Genomic DNA, 20,551 nt, shown 5'->3' on the forward strand with positions numbered 1-20,551 from the left:
GTTACACCACTGTCTTGCTAAATTCTCCTAAAAAGGGGGCTGAAAGCCCGTACTTACAAAGCGCTCACTGATATCCTAATCAGGCACGAATACTAAGATTCTTTATAGCAAGATATTATTTATTTTAATAGCACATTAATAATCAATGGTACATAGGCATTAGAACTACTTTATAGTGATAGAATCTTATAAAATAACAGAAGTATGCATCAACATTACCGTATGTTGTAGCACTTCCTTATTCATCGGAGGGACTCGATTAGTGAGAAGGAAAACAACCCGGCCTCTGCTTCACAGGAATAGTGCGTCCACTTTGAGCGTCCTGGAAATGTTCCTATCACACTTAGCGAGTCCTGTATTTTTATAGGAAACTTTGTACGTCTTGTGTACTGAGTGGTGAATTGGTGACCAGCATGTGACAGCTGAGTGATGTTCATGTAACTTGACCACAAGCTGCTGTGGGCACCAGTAGCTTCCTGCACATTTTGCCAGCTGACCACTAATTTCCTGCATATATGGCAATGAGCCGTGAATTTTACATCGCCAGCTTCCTGCACATGTTTTTAACTAACCACAATTTCCTGCATATGTGGAACTGTAAGGTTCCTTCCTCATAATAGTGGTTTGTTCAAGACCTGCTAACACGTACGCTTTGGTCATGGTGAAATAGGTTCCACCAGAGGACATGTCTCTGATACTGAGTTTTGGATGAATCAAATAATACCTGTGATCACTATCTTTTGATTAGGATCCCTATCTAGTCACACTCATTCTTCAGTCATATCACATTGGTATCACAATCGGTCTTTGATCCCAGGGATTATTTTCCATCATCAGTATTCCACTAGAGGAAGATCACTCGGAAAACACCATACCATGACCAAGAGGTATTTCTTTTAATAGGACACTATCATTGACTTTGCCACAAATTTGATTTCTTGGTTTGTTTAAATAAACGTTGAATCACAAATATAATCACTTTCACTACTATGTATATTAAAACTAAAAGCAATATTATCTGAAAAGCTCCCTGCAAAAGCCCCATTACCCATCCTCCTAACCCCTTAAACGAATTTGCAGGGTTTAAGAAGGAAAAGGTATTCGCCCACCAACTATCTTTATTTACATCACTATCTTTTTGATACTTATCCCTTAATGTTTGTATGTCATTTAACTTTGCTCGTAGTTGTAGCTGTCCTTCGGGATCTATGTAGTGGCAACAGCTGGGGCCTATTATCTGACACATACCCCCTTGGGCTGCTGTTAGGTAATCAAGTACCAAAGTTTGCTGGTTAATAACTATAATTAACTGCTGTTGTACAGCTGCAGAGGTGTTTACTATATCCAAAATTGCAAAAATTTGATCATCCAGATAATCAGTAGATTCTACTAATTTATCCCACATTTGCATTACCATTTGATATAGGAAAAAAGTACTGAAAATCTTATTCGCTGTTCCCATTTGTACCACATGAGGTCGCCCTGATTCCCTTGGTTTATTATTTGCAGCTCTCTTGAATATCATGTGTTTTGGCAAAACCTGAGCATCTAATTGATCATAAAGTAATATAAAGGTAGCTGGGGTCAAACGAGCTAAAGTACAGCTTCCCTTGACTCCTATTGGGAGCCATTTATAGGCATCATACCCACATACCCAATACATTCCGCTAGGTAAATCCCATATATCCGAGTGTTGCAAAACTAAACGATGAACCAAGTCAACAAAAATACCAACGCGGGCTTTAAACGCTACGATATCGTTAATGAATTATCGTCGGCGTCACGTTGTTTGTGACGCACATCCGGTGTCATTAACGAGATCGCAGCGTGTAACACTTAAGAGCGATCTTTAATGATCGCAAAAGAGAGCAAAAATCGTTTGCCGTGGAGAGGTCGTCCTGAAACAAAAAATTATTTTCAGGATGTTAGCGATGTTGTTCCTCGTTCCTGCGGCAGCACACATCGCTATGTGTGACACCGCAGGAGCGAGGGACATCTCCTTACCTGCCTCCACCAGCTATGCGGAAGGAAGAAGGTGGGCGGGATGTTTACGTCCTGCTCATCTCCGCCCCTCCGCTTCTATTGGACGCCTGCTGTGTGACGTCGCTGTGACGCCGCACGAGCCGCCCCCTTAGGAAGGAGGCGGGCCGCTGGCCAGAGCAACGTCGCAGGGCAGGTAAGTGCGTGTGACGGGGGTAAGCGAGGTTGTGCGACACGGGCAGCGATATGCCCGTGTCGCACAACCGACGAGGGCGTGTACGATTGCTTGCAATCTCGCTAGCGAGATCGCAGCGTGTAAAGCCCGCTTAACATTTGATAACAAACACCACCCGGGCTGTTGTCCAACTGGGCTACAGTATCCTGCATGAGGGTTATTACAGGTCGGATCATTTGCTCTATATTCAGAGGAATCATTACACATTAGATTTCCCGATATGTTACTACAAGTTACACTAGTCCCATTTATGAACATATTGGCATAAGGCCATAACATATCATGAATTGTTGTCACGCTGTACTCTAAGATGTACAATAGCAGTACAGCGCAGTAATGTGGGACTGAGAGGATTCCTAAACTATCTGAGAAGGTAGTTAGCTGGTAAACCACTAGGGGGCGTAAAAGTGGAGGAAACGTTTGAGCAGGGAATTCCCTAGCAGAGGTAATACTAGTCAAGCCCACCAGATGGCAGTAGAAACGTCAGAAAGCCGTGTCACAACATGAGGTCTTGTAAGTACACAGGACAAAGTCTAAACGTAGTCAGAGGGAAGCAAATAGTCAGTAGCCGGGAAATCAGAGCCTAGAAGCGAGGGGGAGTGGGAAGACAAGACAGAATTGAGGTAAACAGATAAGGAACGAACAGGGAGACAGCGGGAGAGACACTGATGGAAACAAACAACAGAGGAGGTTAACAGGTCAGGTGAACACGGAGGTCAGGAGGGGGCAGGGCAGACAACAGGTCACTCAAGAGCAGAACACAGCAGAGCCAGAAATATCACTGGTGAAGTCCAAGAGAAACAGTGTCAAAGTCAGATATTATAAATTGTTGACTGTTCCACTCAAATTGCCTTGCCACCATGGAAGATTGATCCATCCCACTACGGGAATGGGTACTGTAGTATTCCATAGATGAACATTTCGAGTGTCTTTATCAGCAAGATGATCAGAACAACTTTTCCACTTTAAGATTTCCTCCATCAATACTGGGGTAGCCAGATAAGGGATACTGGTGGCTGTAACCAGAGAATGTGTACAGATCCAGCAATCTGTGTGTTGGCTACTGTTCAGTTCGTCAGTTAAAATGTGATGGTGCATCAGAAATGTATTCGCCATAGGTTCCTCCTAATGTAGACTTGTCCATCCAACGACCAAAGAGGCAAACATCAAACAGGAATTTCTCCATCTCATCACTATCGAGCTTTTCCCAGAAGCCAATACCATGGATTCCGCTTATTTACACCATCTGCAAATAAAGATACACTATTATTCTCGTAAATAACATTTTTCTTGTGGAACATATTCCCTCTTCTCCACTCCTGGTCTTATTATCAGGAGAGTAAAATATTTTCTGACCGCTATTACCTCTGCCTCTGAGGGAGGTCCTTGGAGGTTTTGAATCCATATTTTTGCTCCTACATTTGTAATATTAGAGTGATAGGGCAGTAAGACCCCCATTTCAGAAGTTAATACAAAATACTGCTTAATAAAGATTCAATATGCTTAACACAGTTTAATTGGTCACGATGACCCGTAGACTCTCAGTGAATAAAATACCAGTTTGTACCAGGCACACCTATGATTATATTACTGTAATAAAGATAATTACGTGCAAAGCATAATTTTATGCTGAAATAAACATATTGATCAGCTATTACTTACCGTATCTATACCGAAACTGCAGATGTCAGGAATAATATTAGGACATGATCATACGATGCATTAGCTCATAATGAACTTTGGTTAAACACACCTACCCCTATGTATGTATAAATATGGGTCCCTGTAATAAAGATGTATGGCATTTGCATTTTACCCAGGCTCATTATTGACTCTGCGTCAATTGCATTCAGACTGCAGTCTTACCATCTAATTTGGCTACCTTCCAATATATCTAAATGGTCTGGCTTAGACCACCTTAACAATTTGGCACCCCAGATGGGACAGGAGAAGACAGGAGAAGACCCTAATACCTGAGACCCGACACCTGCAGGCTGAGGACCAGAGGACGCACAGACTCAAACACCGGTGTGGGTAAGAACCTTAGTTTCTTACAAATCTCTTTCTGTGTCTCCACTGCCTTCTATCCTGTAGCCGGATCTTGAGGTATGTTATAGCCAATCTTCCTGATATATCCTGCCCATATTATTTGGCAAAGAACCGTAGAATATCCTAGTGATACATGATATATATTGGATTGGATAGTTTTATGTGCTGTTACTTTGTTAAGTGTTTATTGTATGACTACCGTGTGAATGTATGAGTCTGCCTTGAGGGTGTAGGACGTTTTCCTATGGTGTCTGCCGTGAGGACTTATCTCCCCTGTTGTACTGGCTTGCGAGAATCATACGAGGAGACGCCCAAAAACGGCAACCCATAAGGAGCGACACCACCTCGAGACAAGGGGATGAGTTTGTCATCTTTGTCTTCTTGCTCTCTGTCTGTTTGTGTGTACCAACTACCCCACATAGTATTAGAAAGTATTGAGAAAGCTTTTGTTTTACTAGCTTGCCTATGATTGTTCTGTTTTACCCTCTGGTTGATGTATAAGAATTACACATATGCAAAGATAAGTTTAGGGTACATACCGTCCCTCACCACAAGGCTTTAGGGGATTTAGTGATGTGACTGTTGGTGCAGTCATTGGCCAAGTCATAAATCTCAACATTTGAGAGTCCACACACCTGAAAACTGATAGAGTGCACTGAAGTCAGTTTGGAGGTACTGCAAGTTGTAGGACTAGGGGCATGACTATTGGTGTAGTCACTGGCCAAGTTATGAGGTGCTTGAGATGCCAGTTGAAAGGCAGGGGAGGAGACCACGGGTAGTACCACACTAGATAAGACACGAAGGAAGACAACAGAGGAAGGCAGGCAGAAATGGGTAATACACTTAGCCAGGAGATAACCATGAGGGTTATGGTGGCAGTGAAATAGTGAAAGGTCTAGGAATGAGTGGTGATTCATTGGACTCCGCTCTCTGGTAAACAGCTTTAGTGACAAGCACGGGATGGATTAATGATTAATGAATAACAAGTTAACTAGACAGGCAAAGGCTCAGTCTGAGGTTGCAAAGAAAAGACATCATGGAGCTAGAGTAGGAGACGTCTGGATGGAGGGATGGCCGTGACATCGCCCCCAGACAGACCACATGAGGGGGAGATTGCGCAACTCCATAAAAGTGAGAAAATGTGTTATCTTGCTTTGATACCCTGGTGTGTTCTGTTTGGGATGGGGAGTTTTTGGCTGCCAGAGTCCAGACACCTGATGACTGATCTCTGTGAGATAAGTCCTAGTTTTGAATCAGGTCATAACATCCCTTAAGCGTCTGCATTATGTGAAAAAAAAATGTGTGTGTTTTATGTGTTCCGTGAAAATGTGAAAGTGAAAGTAAACTGTGTTGAATCATTCCGTTACTGTACACAACTATGTAAAGAGAAGGAAAAAGTGCTGGAAGTTAAATTCTGCTGGTCTTAAGAGTTTAACTGTTTTTAATTGTCTGAGGTACTACACTGAGGTAGTACATTGAGAATAGAATGGGAAAAAAAACAACCAACCTGTGATAGGTTTGTTTGGATCATTTTGTCTTAATAAGGTATCTGCAGTGTTAACGGACTTTGGAGCTTGTAATCTCCGTAGACAGATTAGATGTTTGGAGTATTGCAAAAGGTGAATGGAGTTCCTTGTCACCCACGTGATACTGGCTATGTGACACACTCCGGTTTCTTTTTCTGATGCAAAGTGTTCAGACTCAACGTTTCTGTATGTATTGCTGTAGACAATCCTGTGGGTTTGTTGCTGACTGAGGTCAAATCTATTTGTTTGTAAATTCCTGTGAATATAGACAGTTCTGATGCAGAAGAAATAGGGGTAAGCCTGAAAAATATGTTGCAAATTTGCAAAAAGAGGAGTGTTCGTTTTTGGATTTGAAGACCGGGGGTCAAATTAGACGGCACCCAGTAAGTTTAGCATGAAGGAATTCGTAGGTGAGAAAAAGTGAAAAGCATGTTGATAGTATGGAAAATTCTCCTCAAGGGGGGGCAGGAATGGTTGTCCCTGGAAGGAGATTAGGTGGATAAAGGATGTCATATTGAGCAAAAAGATTTTATAAGATGCTGAGGTATAATATAGAACGTCAAGGGAAGTGGAAATCATTGAGATGGATTAAATAAATGTAATTCTGAAGCTGTGAATACATGTATATTGCCCCATCTATGAAATTGGTTTCTCCCAGGCTGATCAGAAAGCAATGCCCTCCACGTCTACGTAAACCAATACCCTCTATTCCTGTCCTGAATGCATATGACATGCCCTATGTCTCTCCCTCCCCGTCCTCTCTGGCGGCCATTTTAACCTGGCCAACTCCCATTTTTTTTTTTGTTTTTTTTTTGTTTTTTTTCAGCCATCTTAGGACCCAAAAGCCACTGGTCTGTTTATTGCTTGTGCAGTAGGAGCTGCAAAGGAGGGACATAAAGGCCTCACATTCACACAAATCCTCCAAATTAGCCTAGATCCCAGAACTCACAACCTCCAAAGACAACCCACCGATACTATCCTTATTCCCACCTCCTTTTCCCCTGGCAGTCCCACACAAGGTCATTCCGCATATGTTACATGGAAGCCCCAGGAGCCTGCAGTTCCAGTGAATATTCATTGTGACCCTGATTTACACTCACTGCCCTTACACTCTTCTACACATACTGATTATATTCTTAAATTTAAGGTTCAGCTATAAAGAGAAAGCCAACATACAGACCAGGGTACAGTTCTTTTTCTTGGGTCTCCGAGAGCCCATACACAAACACCTGCATCTAGTAACTCCTGATTACAGAAGTAAAGAACCAAGGCACCTTCTTTCAAGTAATAAGAAGTGTGGAGATGAATCTAGCAAATCCCAAGACTACACCATGTACAAATGTGCTGCTTTCACAGTCACCTGAAGAGTATCATCATTCATCACATCATCTCCAGCTCCTTCCGCAGAAGCACCAACCTGTGTTTGCAACCCACTTATGCACCCATTGCTGGATAATACCTCCGACATTATCCTAGAGCACAAGTTGAAGATCAAAGCTCTGCATGAAATCACTGCCATTCTCGCACAGATGCAGACAAAACACCTGTCTGCCGCCAGTTATGTGTGGCTACAGTTACTGCTCCCTGCCAACGTCACCATCTCCGAGTGTGTGGTCCTTAACCTTGCTACTCTTCTCCCTCTTCCAAGGGGGGATAGTGTCCCATCTCTGACACCTTGGTGGAAGAGGTAGTCGACTCTGGCATAGCTCTACATGATTGGAAGACCCTGACTTAACCCTCTTCGTGGATGGATCAAGATATGCAAATCAAGAAGGACAGTTCCACACAGAAATCGTGGTGGTAGCAGAAGACGCTATGCTGATAGAGCAGTCGCTACCCACATCCCTATCTGTACAAGAAGCAGAAGTATGTCCTCTCACTGAAGCCTGCAAGATGGCAGCCAACATCTACTCTGTATGGAAGACAGGAGACTTGATCACCACCAATGAAACTCCTGTGCATCACCATCAGGTCACAGAAGTACTGCTTTGCTATTGCCAGGTAGAGTCGCGGTGATCAGGGTTGAGGTTGAGAAGCAGTAAGAAATGCCTTCGCTGACAAAACAGCCAAAGAAATAGCATTTTGCTCCTTAAGTGAATGAATGAGAAACATCAGAGACTGAGATAGTGTGCAGATGTGGACTCCTGGAGACCATAGAGAGTGACCAGGAACCTGCTTTCATAAAGATATGTCAGGCCATGGGTAACAACTGTCCCTACACACCCCATACCACTTACAGAATAATGGGAGGGTTGAGCGGTTGAGGCAGTACAGGAAACAGGGAACACAAGGGCATGAAGTCTCCCCCTTACATTGTTCAGTGCTAGATACACCCTAGCAGGAACCACTAAGTTTAAACTCTATGAGATTCTGTTTGGAAGTGCCCCCAGATGCTAAATCTGTTGTTCAATAAGTGAACTATTTGACTAACATACGTTCAGTTTTTTTTCCTCCACTCCAGATCTTTATCAGGAGATTCACCTAATGAGCCCTGGAACCAGATATGATGTGGCTTTCCAAGTCCTCCTGATGACCAACACTGCTGTAAAGGTTGAAAGGAGACCTACATGGATCCATGCATCACAGTACAAAAAGATGCCGGACTTGAGACGGAGATGGCTGTCTCTCCTCTTCTACTTGTTACATATTTTCTCTGATACATAAGCTGGTTGTATTTGTTTTGTCTTGTTGGTCAAGGAACTATAATTAAGAAAGATGGTTTAGCATTGCATAGATACATTGCAACCGGTAAATAGGTCATTATGTTTTGGTTAAGCAGCAGCTAGACCTCACCTGAGTACTGTACCGTTCCCCATAGACCCTAGAAGAGAGGTTTTAAATGTATATTGTCCCTTTACACTAACCAGACAACTCTTACAAAAAGATGCCATTTCTAGATCAGTTATATCCTTCTTATTATCAATAGTGGATACATTGTCTACCCAACACCATTAAACTGCAAGAAAATGACCCCCTATAATAATTCCCTGTTAACCAGTAAAATAAATAAATTAAAATAGACAATCGCCCGATGTCTACATAGATTTAAAGCCAGAAATCAAATAGCAACCAGGTTTTGAATCAATCCCCATAATAACGGTGAACAAAAACGTTTTATAAAGTACACTAGAAATATAACAAAATAGCTAATCAAATTGCTCCAACCTCTTTAATGACGTAGCAGAACAGAATGGTTTTAAATATGTTATTAGCAGAAAAAGGAGGGGTCTGTAACATGCTTGGTACTCATTGTTGTACTTTTATCCCTAACAATACAGCTCCTGATGGAAGCATCAAGAAGGCATTGGAGGGCCTAACATCACTATCCGAGGAGCTTGCAGAGAACTCCGGCATAGATAACGTCTTCATGGACTGGCTCGAATCGTGGCCTGCACTCACTATTCTGCTGGTGCAGTCACTGTGTACATACATTACTGATCCTGAGTTACCTCCTGTATTATACTCCAGAGCTGCACTCACTATTCTGCTGGTGCAGCCACTGTGTACATACATTACATTTCTGATCCTGAGTTACCTCCTGTATTATACCCCAGAGCTGCACTCACTATTCTGCTGGTGCAGTCACTGTGTACATATATTACTGATCCTGAGTTACCTCCTGTATTATACTCCAGAGCTGCACTCGCTATTCTGCTGGTGCAGTCACTGTGTACATACATGACATTACTGATCCTGAGTTACCTCCTGTATTATACCCCAGAGCTGCACTCACTATTCTGCTGCTGCAGTCACTGTGTACATATATTACTGATCCTGAGTTACCTCCTGTATTATACTCCAGAGCTGCACTCGCTATTCTGCTGGTGCAGTCACTGTGTACATACATTACTTATCCAACATTTTAGCGCTGATAGGGCAGTAAGACCCCCATTTCAGAAGTTAATACAAAATACTGCTTAATAAAGATTCAATATGCTTAACACAGTTTAATTGGTCACGATGACCCGTAGACTCTCAGTGAATAAAATACCAGTTTGTACCAGGCACACCTATGATTATATTACTGTAATAAAGATAATTACGTGCAAAGCATAATTTTATGCTGAAATAAACATATTGATCAGCTATTACTTATCTATGCCGAAACTGCAGATGTCAGGAATAATATTAGGACATGATCATACGATGCATTAGCTCATAATGAACTTTGGTTAAACACACCTACCCATATGTATGTATAAATATGGGTCCCTGTAATAAAGATGTATGGCATTTGCATTTTACCCAGGCTCATTATTGACTCTGCGTCAATTGCATTCAGACTGCAGTCTTACCATCTAATTTGGCTACCTTCCAATATATCTAAATGGTCTGGCTTAGACCACCTTAACAAGAGGTTAAATCTTCATATGCTTTCCTCCACTTCACCAGGGATACTTCTAGCATGTCAGCTTTGCTGGGAAAAGATGTTTCCTCAGCTACCTCTGCCACTTTCTCATGTAGAGTGGCGATTCAACCTCCTCCCTTCTTGGCCTTTTCTGAAATGTACAATTTCCATTTAATGATACTGTGTTCCTGGGCGTGCCCCACCCTATTGGGTTTAGGATTGGACAACACGTACTGCATTATGGGTATTGCTGGTCTCAGCAATACCTCATGTTCAATGGTTAATTGTTCTGTCTCCACCAGAGCCCAATAACAAGCTAACAATTGCTGTTCAAAAGGAGTGTATTTTTCTCCAGCATCTGGTAATTTTCTATTCCAAAATCCAAGAGGAACTCTTTTTTCCCCCTTGTTTTTGCCACAGTGACCAATTGGCATAAATATGTTGAACTGACACATGCAGCTCCACGGGTCCTGACAACATTGGCCATAGATCCACAGCTTGTTGTATCGCTTCCTTGACCGTCATGTTTTGTCCTTGTTACCTTGTACAAAGGAGCCAACATTTGTCCCAAATGATGGATATGTTGTCTCCAAAAACCAAACAATCCAATATAAGACTAAGGGGCACTTTGCACACTGCGACATTGCAGGCCGATGCTGCGATGCCGAGTGCGATAGTCCCCGCCCCCGTCGCAGCAGCGATATGTGGTGATAGCTGGCGTAGCGAAAATTATCGCTACGCCAGCTTCACACACACACTCACCTGCCGTGCGACGTCCCTGTGGCCGGCGACCCGTCTCCTTGTTAAGGGGGCGGGTCGTGCGGCGTCACTGCGACGTCACACGGCAGGCGGCCAATCGGAGCGGAGGGGCGGAGATGAGCAGGATGTAAACATCCTACCCACCTCCTTCCTTCCACATAACCTACGGAAGCCGCGGTGACGCCGGTAGGAGATGTTCCTCGCTCCTTCGGCTTCACACACAGCGATGTGTGCTGCCGCAGGAGCGAGGAACAACATCGGACCGTCGCGTCAGCGTAATTATGAATTACACCGACGCTGCACCGATGATACGATTACGACGCTTTTGCGCTCGTTAATCGTATCATCTAGGCTTTACACACTGCGATGTCGCATGCGATACCGGATGTGCGTCACTTTCAATTTGACCCCACCGACATCGCACCTGCGATGTCGCAGTGTGCAAAGTACCCCCAAGTCTCCTGTTTGGATTTAGTGACCGGAAAATTAATAATTTTCTGTCTGGCATTGGGCAAGATCTCTCAGTGCCCCTTGTTCCACTGAATCCCTAGAAATTTTACCAGTCCTTGAACCTTGGCATCATTGATTTCCCATCCTTTACTCCTCATATGAGCAACCAGTTTTGTCAATTGATCTTTCACACTTTGCTCATCTTGTCCTTGTATTATTATATCATCGATATAATGTGAGATCTGCATTTCTGATGGTAGATCGAATCCATCCAAATGCTCTGCCACTGTCCGGTGACAGATTGTGGGGCTATGTAGCCATCCTTGGGGTAACCTGGTAAAGGTATATTGTCTCCCTAACCAAGTGAATGCAAATTGATCTTGAGCCTTCTCTTCTATAGGTATAGTAAAGAAAGCATTTGCCAAATCAATTACTGCATACCAATTCCGGAGTGAGCAGTAGAAAAAAAAGCTCACCCACTTGGAGTTCCATAAGAATCTGAACGGTTCACGGACATCAGCAGGACCCATTGAAGTGTGAATATGAAGAAAGGAAATTCCAGCATCCAGGTTCCAGATTATTTTAAAAAACGAATTTCTTTATTCCAAAATGATTAAAAAGAGAATTTTGTTTACTTACCGTAAATTCTTTTTCTTATAGTTCCGTATTGGGAGACCCAGACATTGGGGTGTATAGCTTCTGCCTCCGGTGGACACACAAAGTACTACACTAAAAAGTGTAGCTCCTCCCTCTGAGCCTATACACCCCCTGGAGAACCAAATCTAGCCAGTTTAGTGCAAAAGCTGAAGGAGAATAGCCACCCACAAGTAAAAACAGAGCAAGAACCGGAACAACCGGAGACTCTGTCCATGACAACAGCCGGTGAAAACACGCGGAACAAGAAACTGCCAACAGGCAACAGGGAGGGTGCTGGGTCTCCCAATACGGAACTATAAGAAAAAGAATTTACGGTAAGTAAACAAAATTCTCTTTTTCTTTATCGTTCCTATGGGAGACCCAGACATTGGGACATCTCCAAGCAGTCCATGGGTGGGAATAAACAGAAAAAACTGAGAAGTAGGCAGAGCCTTACTTCACAAATGGGCGACAGCCACCTGAAGGATGCGTCTGCCCAAGCTCGCATCTGCCGAAGCATGAGCATGCACTTGGTAGTGCTTTGAAAAGGTATGCAGGCTAGTCCAAGTGGCAGCCTGACAGACTTGCTGAGCCGTAGCCTGGTGCCTGAAAGCCCAAGAGGCACCGACAGCTCTGGTCGAGTGTGCCTTGATCCCCGGCGGGGGAGGCACCTGAGAACACTGGTAGGCATCTGAAATGGTCGACCTAATCCAACGGGCTAAGGTCGGCTTAGAAGCAGAGAGGCCCTTACGCCGACCTGTGGTTAGCACAAAAACAGAGGTGCACCGCCTAAGAGCAGCGGTGCGAGACACATAGATCCGGAGCGCCCGCACCAGATCCAGAGTATGCAACGCTTTTTCAAAGCGATGAACAGGAGCCGGACAAAAGGAAGGCAGGGAAATGTCCTGGTTAAGGTGGAAAGGAGAAACCACCTTAGGGAGAAAGTCCGGGGTCGGACGGAGAACCACCTTGTCTTGATGAAAAACCAAAAAAGGTGACTCCGAAGAGAGCGCAGCCAAATCAGAGACTCTCCTGAGGGAAGTTATGGCCACTAGAAAGACCGCTTTCTGTGAAAGACGAAACAAAGGAACCTCCCTAAGAGGCTCAAAGGGGGGTTTCTGCAAGGCCGTGAGGACCAAATTGAGGTCCTAGGGATCCAAGGGGCGCCGGTAAGGCGGAATGATGTGAGACGCGCCCTGCATGAAGGTGCGGACCTGAGCCAGCCGGGCGATACGCCGCTGGAACAGCACTGACAGAGCCGAGACTTGTCCCTTGAGAGAATTGAGGGACAGTCCTAGCTGCAGACCGGACTGTAAAAAGGACAGAAGGGTCGGCAAGGAAAAAGGCCAAGGAGCATGGCCGGAAGAGCGACACCAGGACAGGAAAATCTTCCAAGTCCTGTGATAGATCTTGGCCGAGAAAGACTTCCGAGCCCGAGTTATAGTGGAAATGACTTCAGGAGGAATACCAGAAGCCGTCAAGATCCAGGGCTCAAGAGCCACGCCGTCAATCTGAGAGCCGCAGAATTCTGGTGGAAAAACGGACCTTGTGAGAGAAGGTCTGGACGGTCCGGAAGATGCCACGGCACCTCTATGGACAGATGGAGCATGTCTGGGTACCAAGCTCACCTGGGCCAGTCCGGAGCAATGAGGATGACCCGACGGCCCTCCATTCTGATCTTGCGCAGGACTCTGGGCAAGAGAGCTAGAGGGGGAAACACGTAGGACAGACGAAACTGGGACCAGTCTTGAACCAGAGCGTCCGCTGTAAAGGCCTGAGGATCGTGGGAGCGAGCCACGTAAACGGGAACCTTGTTGTTGTGACGGGATGCCATTAGGTCCACGGCCAGAGTGCCCCACTTGCGGCAGATTGACTGAAACACTGCCGGATGCAGGGACCACTCGCCACTGTCCACGGTTTGACGGCTGAGATAATCTGCCTCCCAGTTTTCCACGCCTGGGATGTGGACTGTGGATATGGTGGACTTGGAGTCCTCCGTCCAGTGAAGGATACGTTGTACCTCCAACATTGTCAGGCGGCTGCGTGTCCCGCCTTGGTGATTGATGTAGGCAACCGCTGTCGCGTTGTCTGACTGGATTCGGATGTGCTTGCCCGCCAACAGGTGGTGAAACGCTAGGAGAGCCAGGAGCACGGCTCTGGTTTCCAGCACATTGATCAAGAGGGCTGACTCGGACGGAGTCCAAGTGCCCTGTGCTCGGTGGTGGAGACATACCGCTCCCCAGCCGGATAGACTGGCATCCGTGGTGAGGACCACCCAGGACGGAGCCAGGAAGGAGCGTCCCTGAGACAGAGAGAGGGGCCGAAGCCACCACTGAAGAGAGCTCCTGGTCTGTGGCGACAGAGCCACCAACCTGTGCAAGGAGGAAGGCTGCTTGTCCCAACAGCGGAGAATGTCCAGCTGCAGAGGACGCAGATGGAACTGGGCAAAGGGAGCAGCCTCCATTGACGCCACCATCTGACCCAGCACCTGCATCAGGTGCCTGATGGAATAACGGCGGGGCCTCAGCAGAGAGCGCACCACCAGTTGGAGGGACTGCTGTTTGACTAAGGGCAACTTCACAAGCGCCGGCAGAGTCTCGAACTGCATCCCTAGGTACGTGAGACTTTAGGTTGGAGTCAGAGTGGATTTGGGCAGATTGACCAGCCACCCGAATTGGGCTAGAGTGGCGAGAGTGAGCGAGACACTCCGCTGACAGTCTGCGCTGGATGAAGCCTTGACTAGAAGGTCGTCCAGGTAAGGGATCACTGCCAACCCCTGGAGGTGCAGAACCGCAATCACTGCTGCCATGACTTTGGTGAAAACCCTAGGGGCCGTGGCTAACCCGAAGGGGAGAGCCACGAATTGGAAATGTTCCTCTCCGATTGCAAAACGTAGCCAACGCTGGTGAAAAACTGCAATTGGCACATGCAGATAGGCATCTCTGATGTCGATGGATGCCAGGAAATCCCCTTGGGTCATTGAGGCAATGACTGACCGCAGAGATTCCATGCGAAAATGCCGCACCTGAACATGCTTGTTGAGAAGCTTGAGATCCAGGATGGGCCGGAAGGAACCGTCCTTTTTGGGGACTAGGAAGAGATTTGAGTAGAAACCTCTGAACCGTTCCCGGGCGGGAACCGGTACAATTACTCCGTTGGCCTGCAAGGATGCCACGGCCTGAGAGAAGGCGGCGGCCTTGGAACAGGGGGGAGTTGACAGAAAAAATCTGTTTGGCGGGCTGGAAGAGAATTCTATCCTGTAGCCGTGGGAGATAACATCCCGCACCCACTGATCGGAGACGTGTTGAAACCACGCGTCACCAAAGTGGGAGAGCCTGCCACCGACTAAGGACGTTGCTGGCGCGGACAGATAGTCAAGAGGAGGCTGCCTTAGTGGCAGCAGCTCCTGCGGTCTTCTGTGGACGCGCCTTTGTGCGCCAGTTGGATTTATGGTCCTTGGCTGAGTTAGAGGACGAGGCCGAGGGCTTAGAGGACGACCAGTTGGAGGAACGAAAGGAACGAAACCTCGACTGGTTCCTACCCTGGACAGGTTTGCTGGTTTTGGTTTGTGGCATGGAAGTACTCTTCCCGCCAGTAGCTTCCTTAATAATCTCATCCAGTTGTTCACCGAATAGCCTGGACCCAGCAAAACGGAGCCCAGCAAGGTACTTCTTTGAAGAAGCATCTGCCTTCCACTCTCGAAGCCACAAGATCCTGTGGATAGCGAGGGAATTAGCCGAAGCCACCGCAGTGCGGTGAGAAGCCTCCAGCATGGCAGACATGGCATAGGATGAAAAAGCGGAAGCTTGGGAAGTTAAGGCAACCATTTCGGGCATAGATTCCCTGGTGAGGGAATGCATCTCCTCCAAAGAAGCAGAGATGGCTTTGAGAGCCCACACTGCTGCAAAAGATGGGGAGAACGAGGCCCCTGCCGCTTCATATACAGATTTGCCCAGAAGGTGAACCTGGCGGTCAGTGGAATCCTTAAGAGAGGTGCCATCAGCCACTGATACCACGGTCCGGGCTGAGAGTCTAGACACCGGGGGGTCTACCTTTGGTGAATGAGCCCACTCCTTGACCACCTCAGGTGGAAAGGGAAAACGGTCATCAGAACCACGCTTTGGGAAGCGTTTGTCAGGACAGGCCCTAGGCTTGGTCACAGCGGCCTGAAAACTGGAGTGGTTAAAGAACACACTCTTTGTCCTCTTAGGCAAGGTAAACTGGTGCTTTTCTGCCAGAGAGGGTTGCTCCTCTGATACTGGCGGATTGAGGTCCAGTACAGAATTAATGGACGCAATCAAGTCCCTAACATCTGAGTCACTTTCGGACAGATCAATGGGGCACATGGAGGTAGCCTCCGAGCCCCCTGTAAAGGCATCCTCCTCGTCCTGCGAGCCAGCCTCTGGAACAGAGGCGCGGGACGAGGAAGGGGAGGGAGCCCTACGTCTCCTCTTAGGAGGACGGGGCCCGGGACCAGATGAAAAATTCTCTGTGAGCTCCGCTGAGAGAGCCCTAGCAGCAGAGGCACCCTGTGAAGGGGGCTGATGCATGTTCAGCAATGTCCGGGACAGATGTCCCATGGAGTCGGCAAAAGACTGGGAGATAGACCTAGATAAGGATTCTACCCAAGCCGGGGGTTCAGCCACAGGAGCCGGAGCAGCCTGAGAGACCACTGTGGGTGCGATTCCAGGCTGAGGCATTGTCACGTTAGAGCAGGCATCACAATGTGGATAGGTGCTCGGTTCGGGCAGTATGAGCTTACATGCAGTGCATACTGAATACAGCTTTGGAGCCTTGCTCCTCATGTGAGACATGCTGCTGGAGTGGGGGCTCTGCCAGAGTAACCCTCAGAGAGTATATACAGAGGCCCACAACCAGAGGTTGTGGCTTACCAGACCGCTGGAGCGGTGTTGTGTGCCCTCCAGATCCCGAAGCCCGGACCCCCAAGCACCTCAGCAGGGATGCTGCAGCCAGGGATGATCGCAGAGAAAACGCTGATAAAATGGCGCCGGATCGAGGAGAGGGGGCGGGACCAACTCTGAGAGCGGGAACTGGAGTGCCAAATAGACTTACAGGGGAGGAGACATGTACTCAGTGAGGAGTGTCTCTCCCCTGTGCAAACCAGCCGCTGGGCGGAGCCGCACTGTCCCTCTGCATGAATGACATGCGAGGGCAGTGAAACCGAAAGTAGGCCTCCGGCGAAGCCGGGGCCTAAATTTGAGCGGTGCGGCCGGCGCGCAGGCACCATCGGCGCGGTTCTCAGGCAACAGCCAGAGAACCGGCCGGAAATGTCAGAAAACTCACTCAGCACACTCTCCCAACATAATAAAGTACAGGTACCCCCAGAATATAAACGTCTCAGGTACTTAGCTTGCTGAGACGCAGGGTTCCAAGTCCCTGGGGATGAGTGCTCCGTCCAGCAGGATCCTGAAGGGCTGCGGATGGAGACCGGTCTCCTGCAAAGCATGGAGAACCGTGCTGGCTCCCACTTCAAGCCAGAGCCCGAGGGATGGTGAAGGAGCGCGGCATGTAAGGCTCCAGCCTTGGAATCAACCTTAACAGCACCGCCGACACAGTGGGGTGAGAAGGGACATGCCGGGGGTCCAGACTTGGACCCGCTTTTCTTCAAACTCTTTCCAAAAATGAAAAATCAGATGAGAATGCATGTGTGGATGTATGCCTCCTGAACACAAAGCAATGAACTGGCTAGATTTGGTTCTCGAGGGGGTGTATAGGCTCAGAGGGAGCAGCTACACTTTTTAGTGTAGTACTTTGTGTGTCCTCCGGAGGCAGAAGCTATACACCCCAATGTCTGGGTCTCCCATAGGAACGATAAAGAAAAGGTCATTCCATATGTATAAAAACAAGTGGGAATTTTCAAACAGGTATGCGGCCAATCGGAGCGGAGGGGCGGAGATGAGCAGGATGTAAACATCCTGCCCACCTCCTTCCTTCCGCATATCCTACGGAAGTCGCAGACGTTCCTCGCTCCTGCGACTTCACACACAGCGATGTGTGCTGCCGCATGAGCGAGGAACAACATCGGACCATTGCGTCGGCGTAATTATGAATTACGCCGACGCTATACCGATGATACGATTACGACGCTTTTGCGCTCGTTAATCGTATCATCCAGCCTTTACACACTGCGATGTCGCATGCGATGCCGGAAGTGCGTCATTTTCAATTTGACCCCACCGACATCGCACCTGCGATGTCGCAGTGTGCAAAGTGCCCCTAAGAGTCTCACAAGGCACAGGCAACCATCACAACCATCAGATTAAATCAGCGAACCATAGATCCTGGGACCAAGAGAAAACACCTACGTACGTTTCACAAGAGTGAGGTAACCACCAGCTTCATCAGGGAGAGAAAGAATAGTAAATAGTAAAATAGTAAATGTGCCTTGTGAGACTCTTATGACTATTGAATTGTGCACCTTTATTTGGAGGCGCCGGTTATACTAGTAGTACTTTAGCCCCGGCATGCACATTTAGTCTTTGTTTACATCCCTTTATACACAGGCACTTTATATATGTTATTTATACAAACTTGTGTCCGTCCTTTTTAACCTCTTACTTCGGCTTTGTGCAATTTATTGTATTTATTGTCCCTGTATTGGCCGGACATATATATACCCCTGATTGGCTTGTAACCATTTTTCCTGGTCCTCTTTTTTCACTTTCTATCTCACTCTTCTTTAACCCCTTGGGGGGTTTTTTAATTGCCACTGTTATCAATAAAATCATTTTTGCAAGCAATATACTCGTGTTTCTCAGGATTATTCCATGCGGTAGTAGTAGGGCGCATTACCCCAGTTTCTACCAATTCTTTAATAGTTTCTCCTATCTCTCTGTGACCTCCTGGTATTCGATATTGTTTCATAGCTACCATTTTTGAAGCTGGAGGCACATGTACAGGGGGCATTTTGACTTTGCCCACCACCACCGGTCGCATTTCCTTATGACAAGACTTAACCCCAAAGGAGAATTTTCCTTCTGTTAGATTAAGAGTCATCCATTTAGGACATCAATTCCCAAAATATATTCTGGTATAGGAACTACCAGCACCATATACTTCTTGATAGGTAAATTACCTATCTTCAAAGCTACAGTGCTTGCCAAAACTATTGGCACCCCTGCAATTCTGTCAGATAATACTCTTATTTCTTCTTGAAAATGATTGCAATCACAAATTCTTTGGTATTATCATCTTCATTTAAATTGTCTTCAATGAAAAAAAAAATTGTCATAAAGCCAAATTGGATATAATTACACACCAAACATTAAAAAAGGGGGTAGACAAAAGTATTGGCACTGTTTGAAAAATCATGTGATGCTTCTCTAATTTGTGTAATTAACAGCACCTGAAACTTACCTGTGGCACCTAACAAATGTTGGCAATAACTAAATCACACTTGCAGCCAGTTGACATGGATTAAAGTTGACTCAACCTGTGTCCTTGTGTGTACCACATTGAGCATGGGGAAAAGAAAGAAGACCAAAGAACTGTCTGAGGACTTGAGAATCCAAATTGTGAGGAAGCATGAGCAATCTCAAGGCTACAAGACCATCTCCAAAGACCTGAAAGTTCCTGTGTCTACGGTGCGCAGTGTCATCAAGAAGTTTAAAGCCCATGGCACTGTGGTTAACCTCCCTAGATGTGGAAGGAAAAGAACAATTGATGAGAGATTTCAACGCAAAATTATGCAGATGGTGGATAAAGAACCTCGACTAACTTCCAAACAAGTTCAAGCTGCCCTGCAGTCCGAGGGTACAAAAGTGTCAACCCGTACTATCCGTCGGCGTCTGAATGAAAAGGGACTGTATGGTAGGATACCCAGGAAGACCCCACTTCTTACCCCAAGACATAAAATAGTCAGGCTGGAGTTTGCCAAAACGTACGTGAGAAAGCCTAAAACGTTTTGGAAGAATGTTCTCTGGTCAGATGAGACAAAAGTAGAGCTTTTTGGGAAAAGCCATCAACATAGAGTTTACAGGAAAAAAAAGAGGCATTCAAAGAAAAGAACATGGTCCCTACAGTCAAACATGGCGGAGATTCCCTGATGTTTTGGGGTTGCTTTGCTGCATCTGGCACTGGACTGCTTGACCGTGTGCATGGCATTATAAAGTCTGAAGACTTCCAACTAATTTTGCAGCATAATGTAGGGCGCAGTGTGAGAAAGCTGGGTCTCCCTCAGAGATCATGGGTCTTCCAGCAGGACAATGACCCAAAACACACTTCAAAAAGCACTAGAAAATGGTTGGAGAGAAAGCACTGGAGACTACTAAAGTGGCCAGCAATGAGTCCAGACCTGAACCCCATAGAACACCTGTGGAGAGATCTCAACATGGCAGTTTGGAGACGGCACCCTTCAAATCTCAGGGACCTGGAGCAGTTTGCCAAAGAAAAATGGTCTAAAATTCCAGCAGAGCATTGTAAGAAACTCATTGATGGTTACCGGAAGCGGTTGTTCACAGTTATTTTGGCTAAAGGTTGTGCAACCAAGTATAGGCTAAGGGTGCCAATCCTTTTTTGTTTGTTTTTTCAGTTTAAAGTTTTATTGAG

At 46.3% G+C, this 20,551-nt stretch overlaps 1 protein-coding gene across 1 annotated transcript in view; it reads right to left on the reverse strand.

The window, feature by feature from the left end:
• Nucleotides 1–2,355: 2,355 nt before the first annotated feature.
• The window catches only part of LOC142246770 (uncharacterized), a 53,076-nt gene continuing 34,880 nt past the window's right edge, over nucleotides 2,356–20,551 (reverse strand). Inside the window, exon 12 of the mRNA XM_075319821.1 lies at nucleotides 2,356–3,461. Within this exon, the coding sequence (XP_075175936.1) occupies nucleotides 3,409–3,461 (53 nt within the window). The 3' untranslated portion in view covers nucleotides 2,356–3,408. The remainder of the gene's footprint in view (nucleotides 3,462–20,551) is intronic.

The sequence above is a fragment of the Anomaloglossus baeobatrachus genome, chromosome 7 (genome assembly GCF_048569485.1).
Source record: "Anomaloglossus baeobatrachus isolate aAnoBae1 chromosome 7, aAnoBae1.hap1, whole genome shotgun sequence".
NCBI classification, from domain to species: Eukaryota; Metazoa; Chordata; class Amphibia; order Anura; family Aromobatidae; genus Anomaloglossus; species Anomaloglossus baeobatrachus.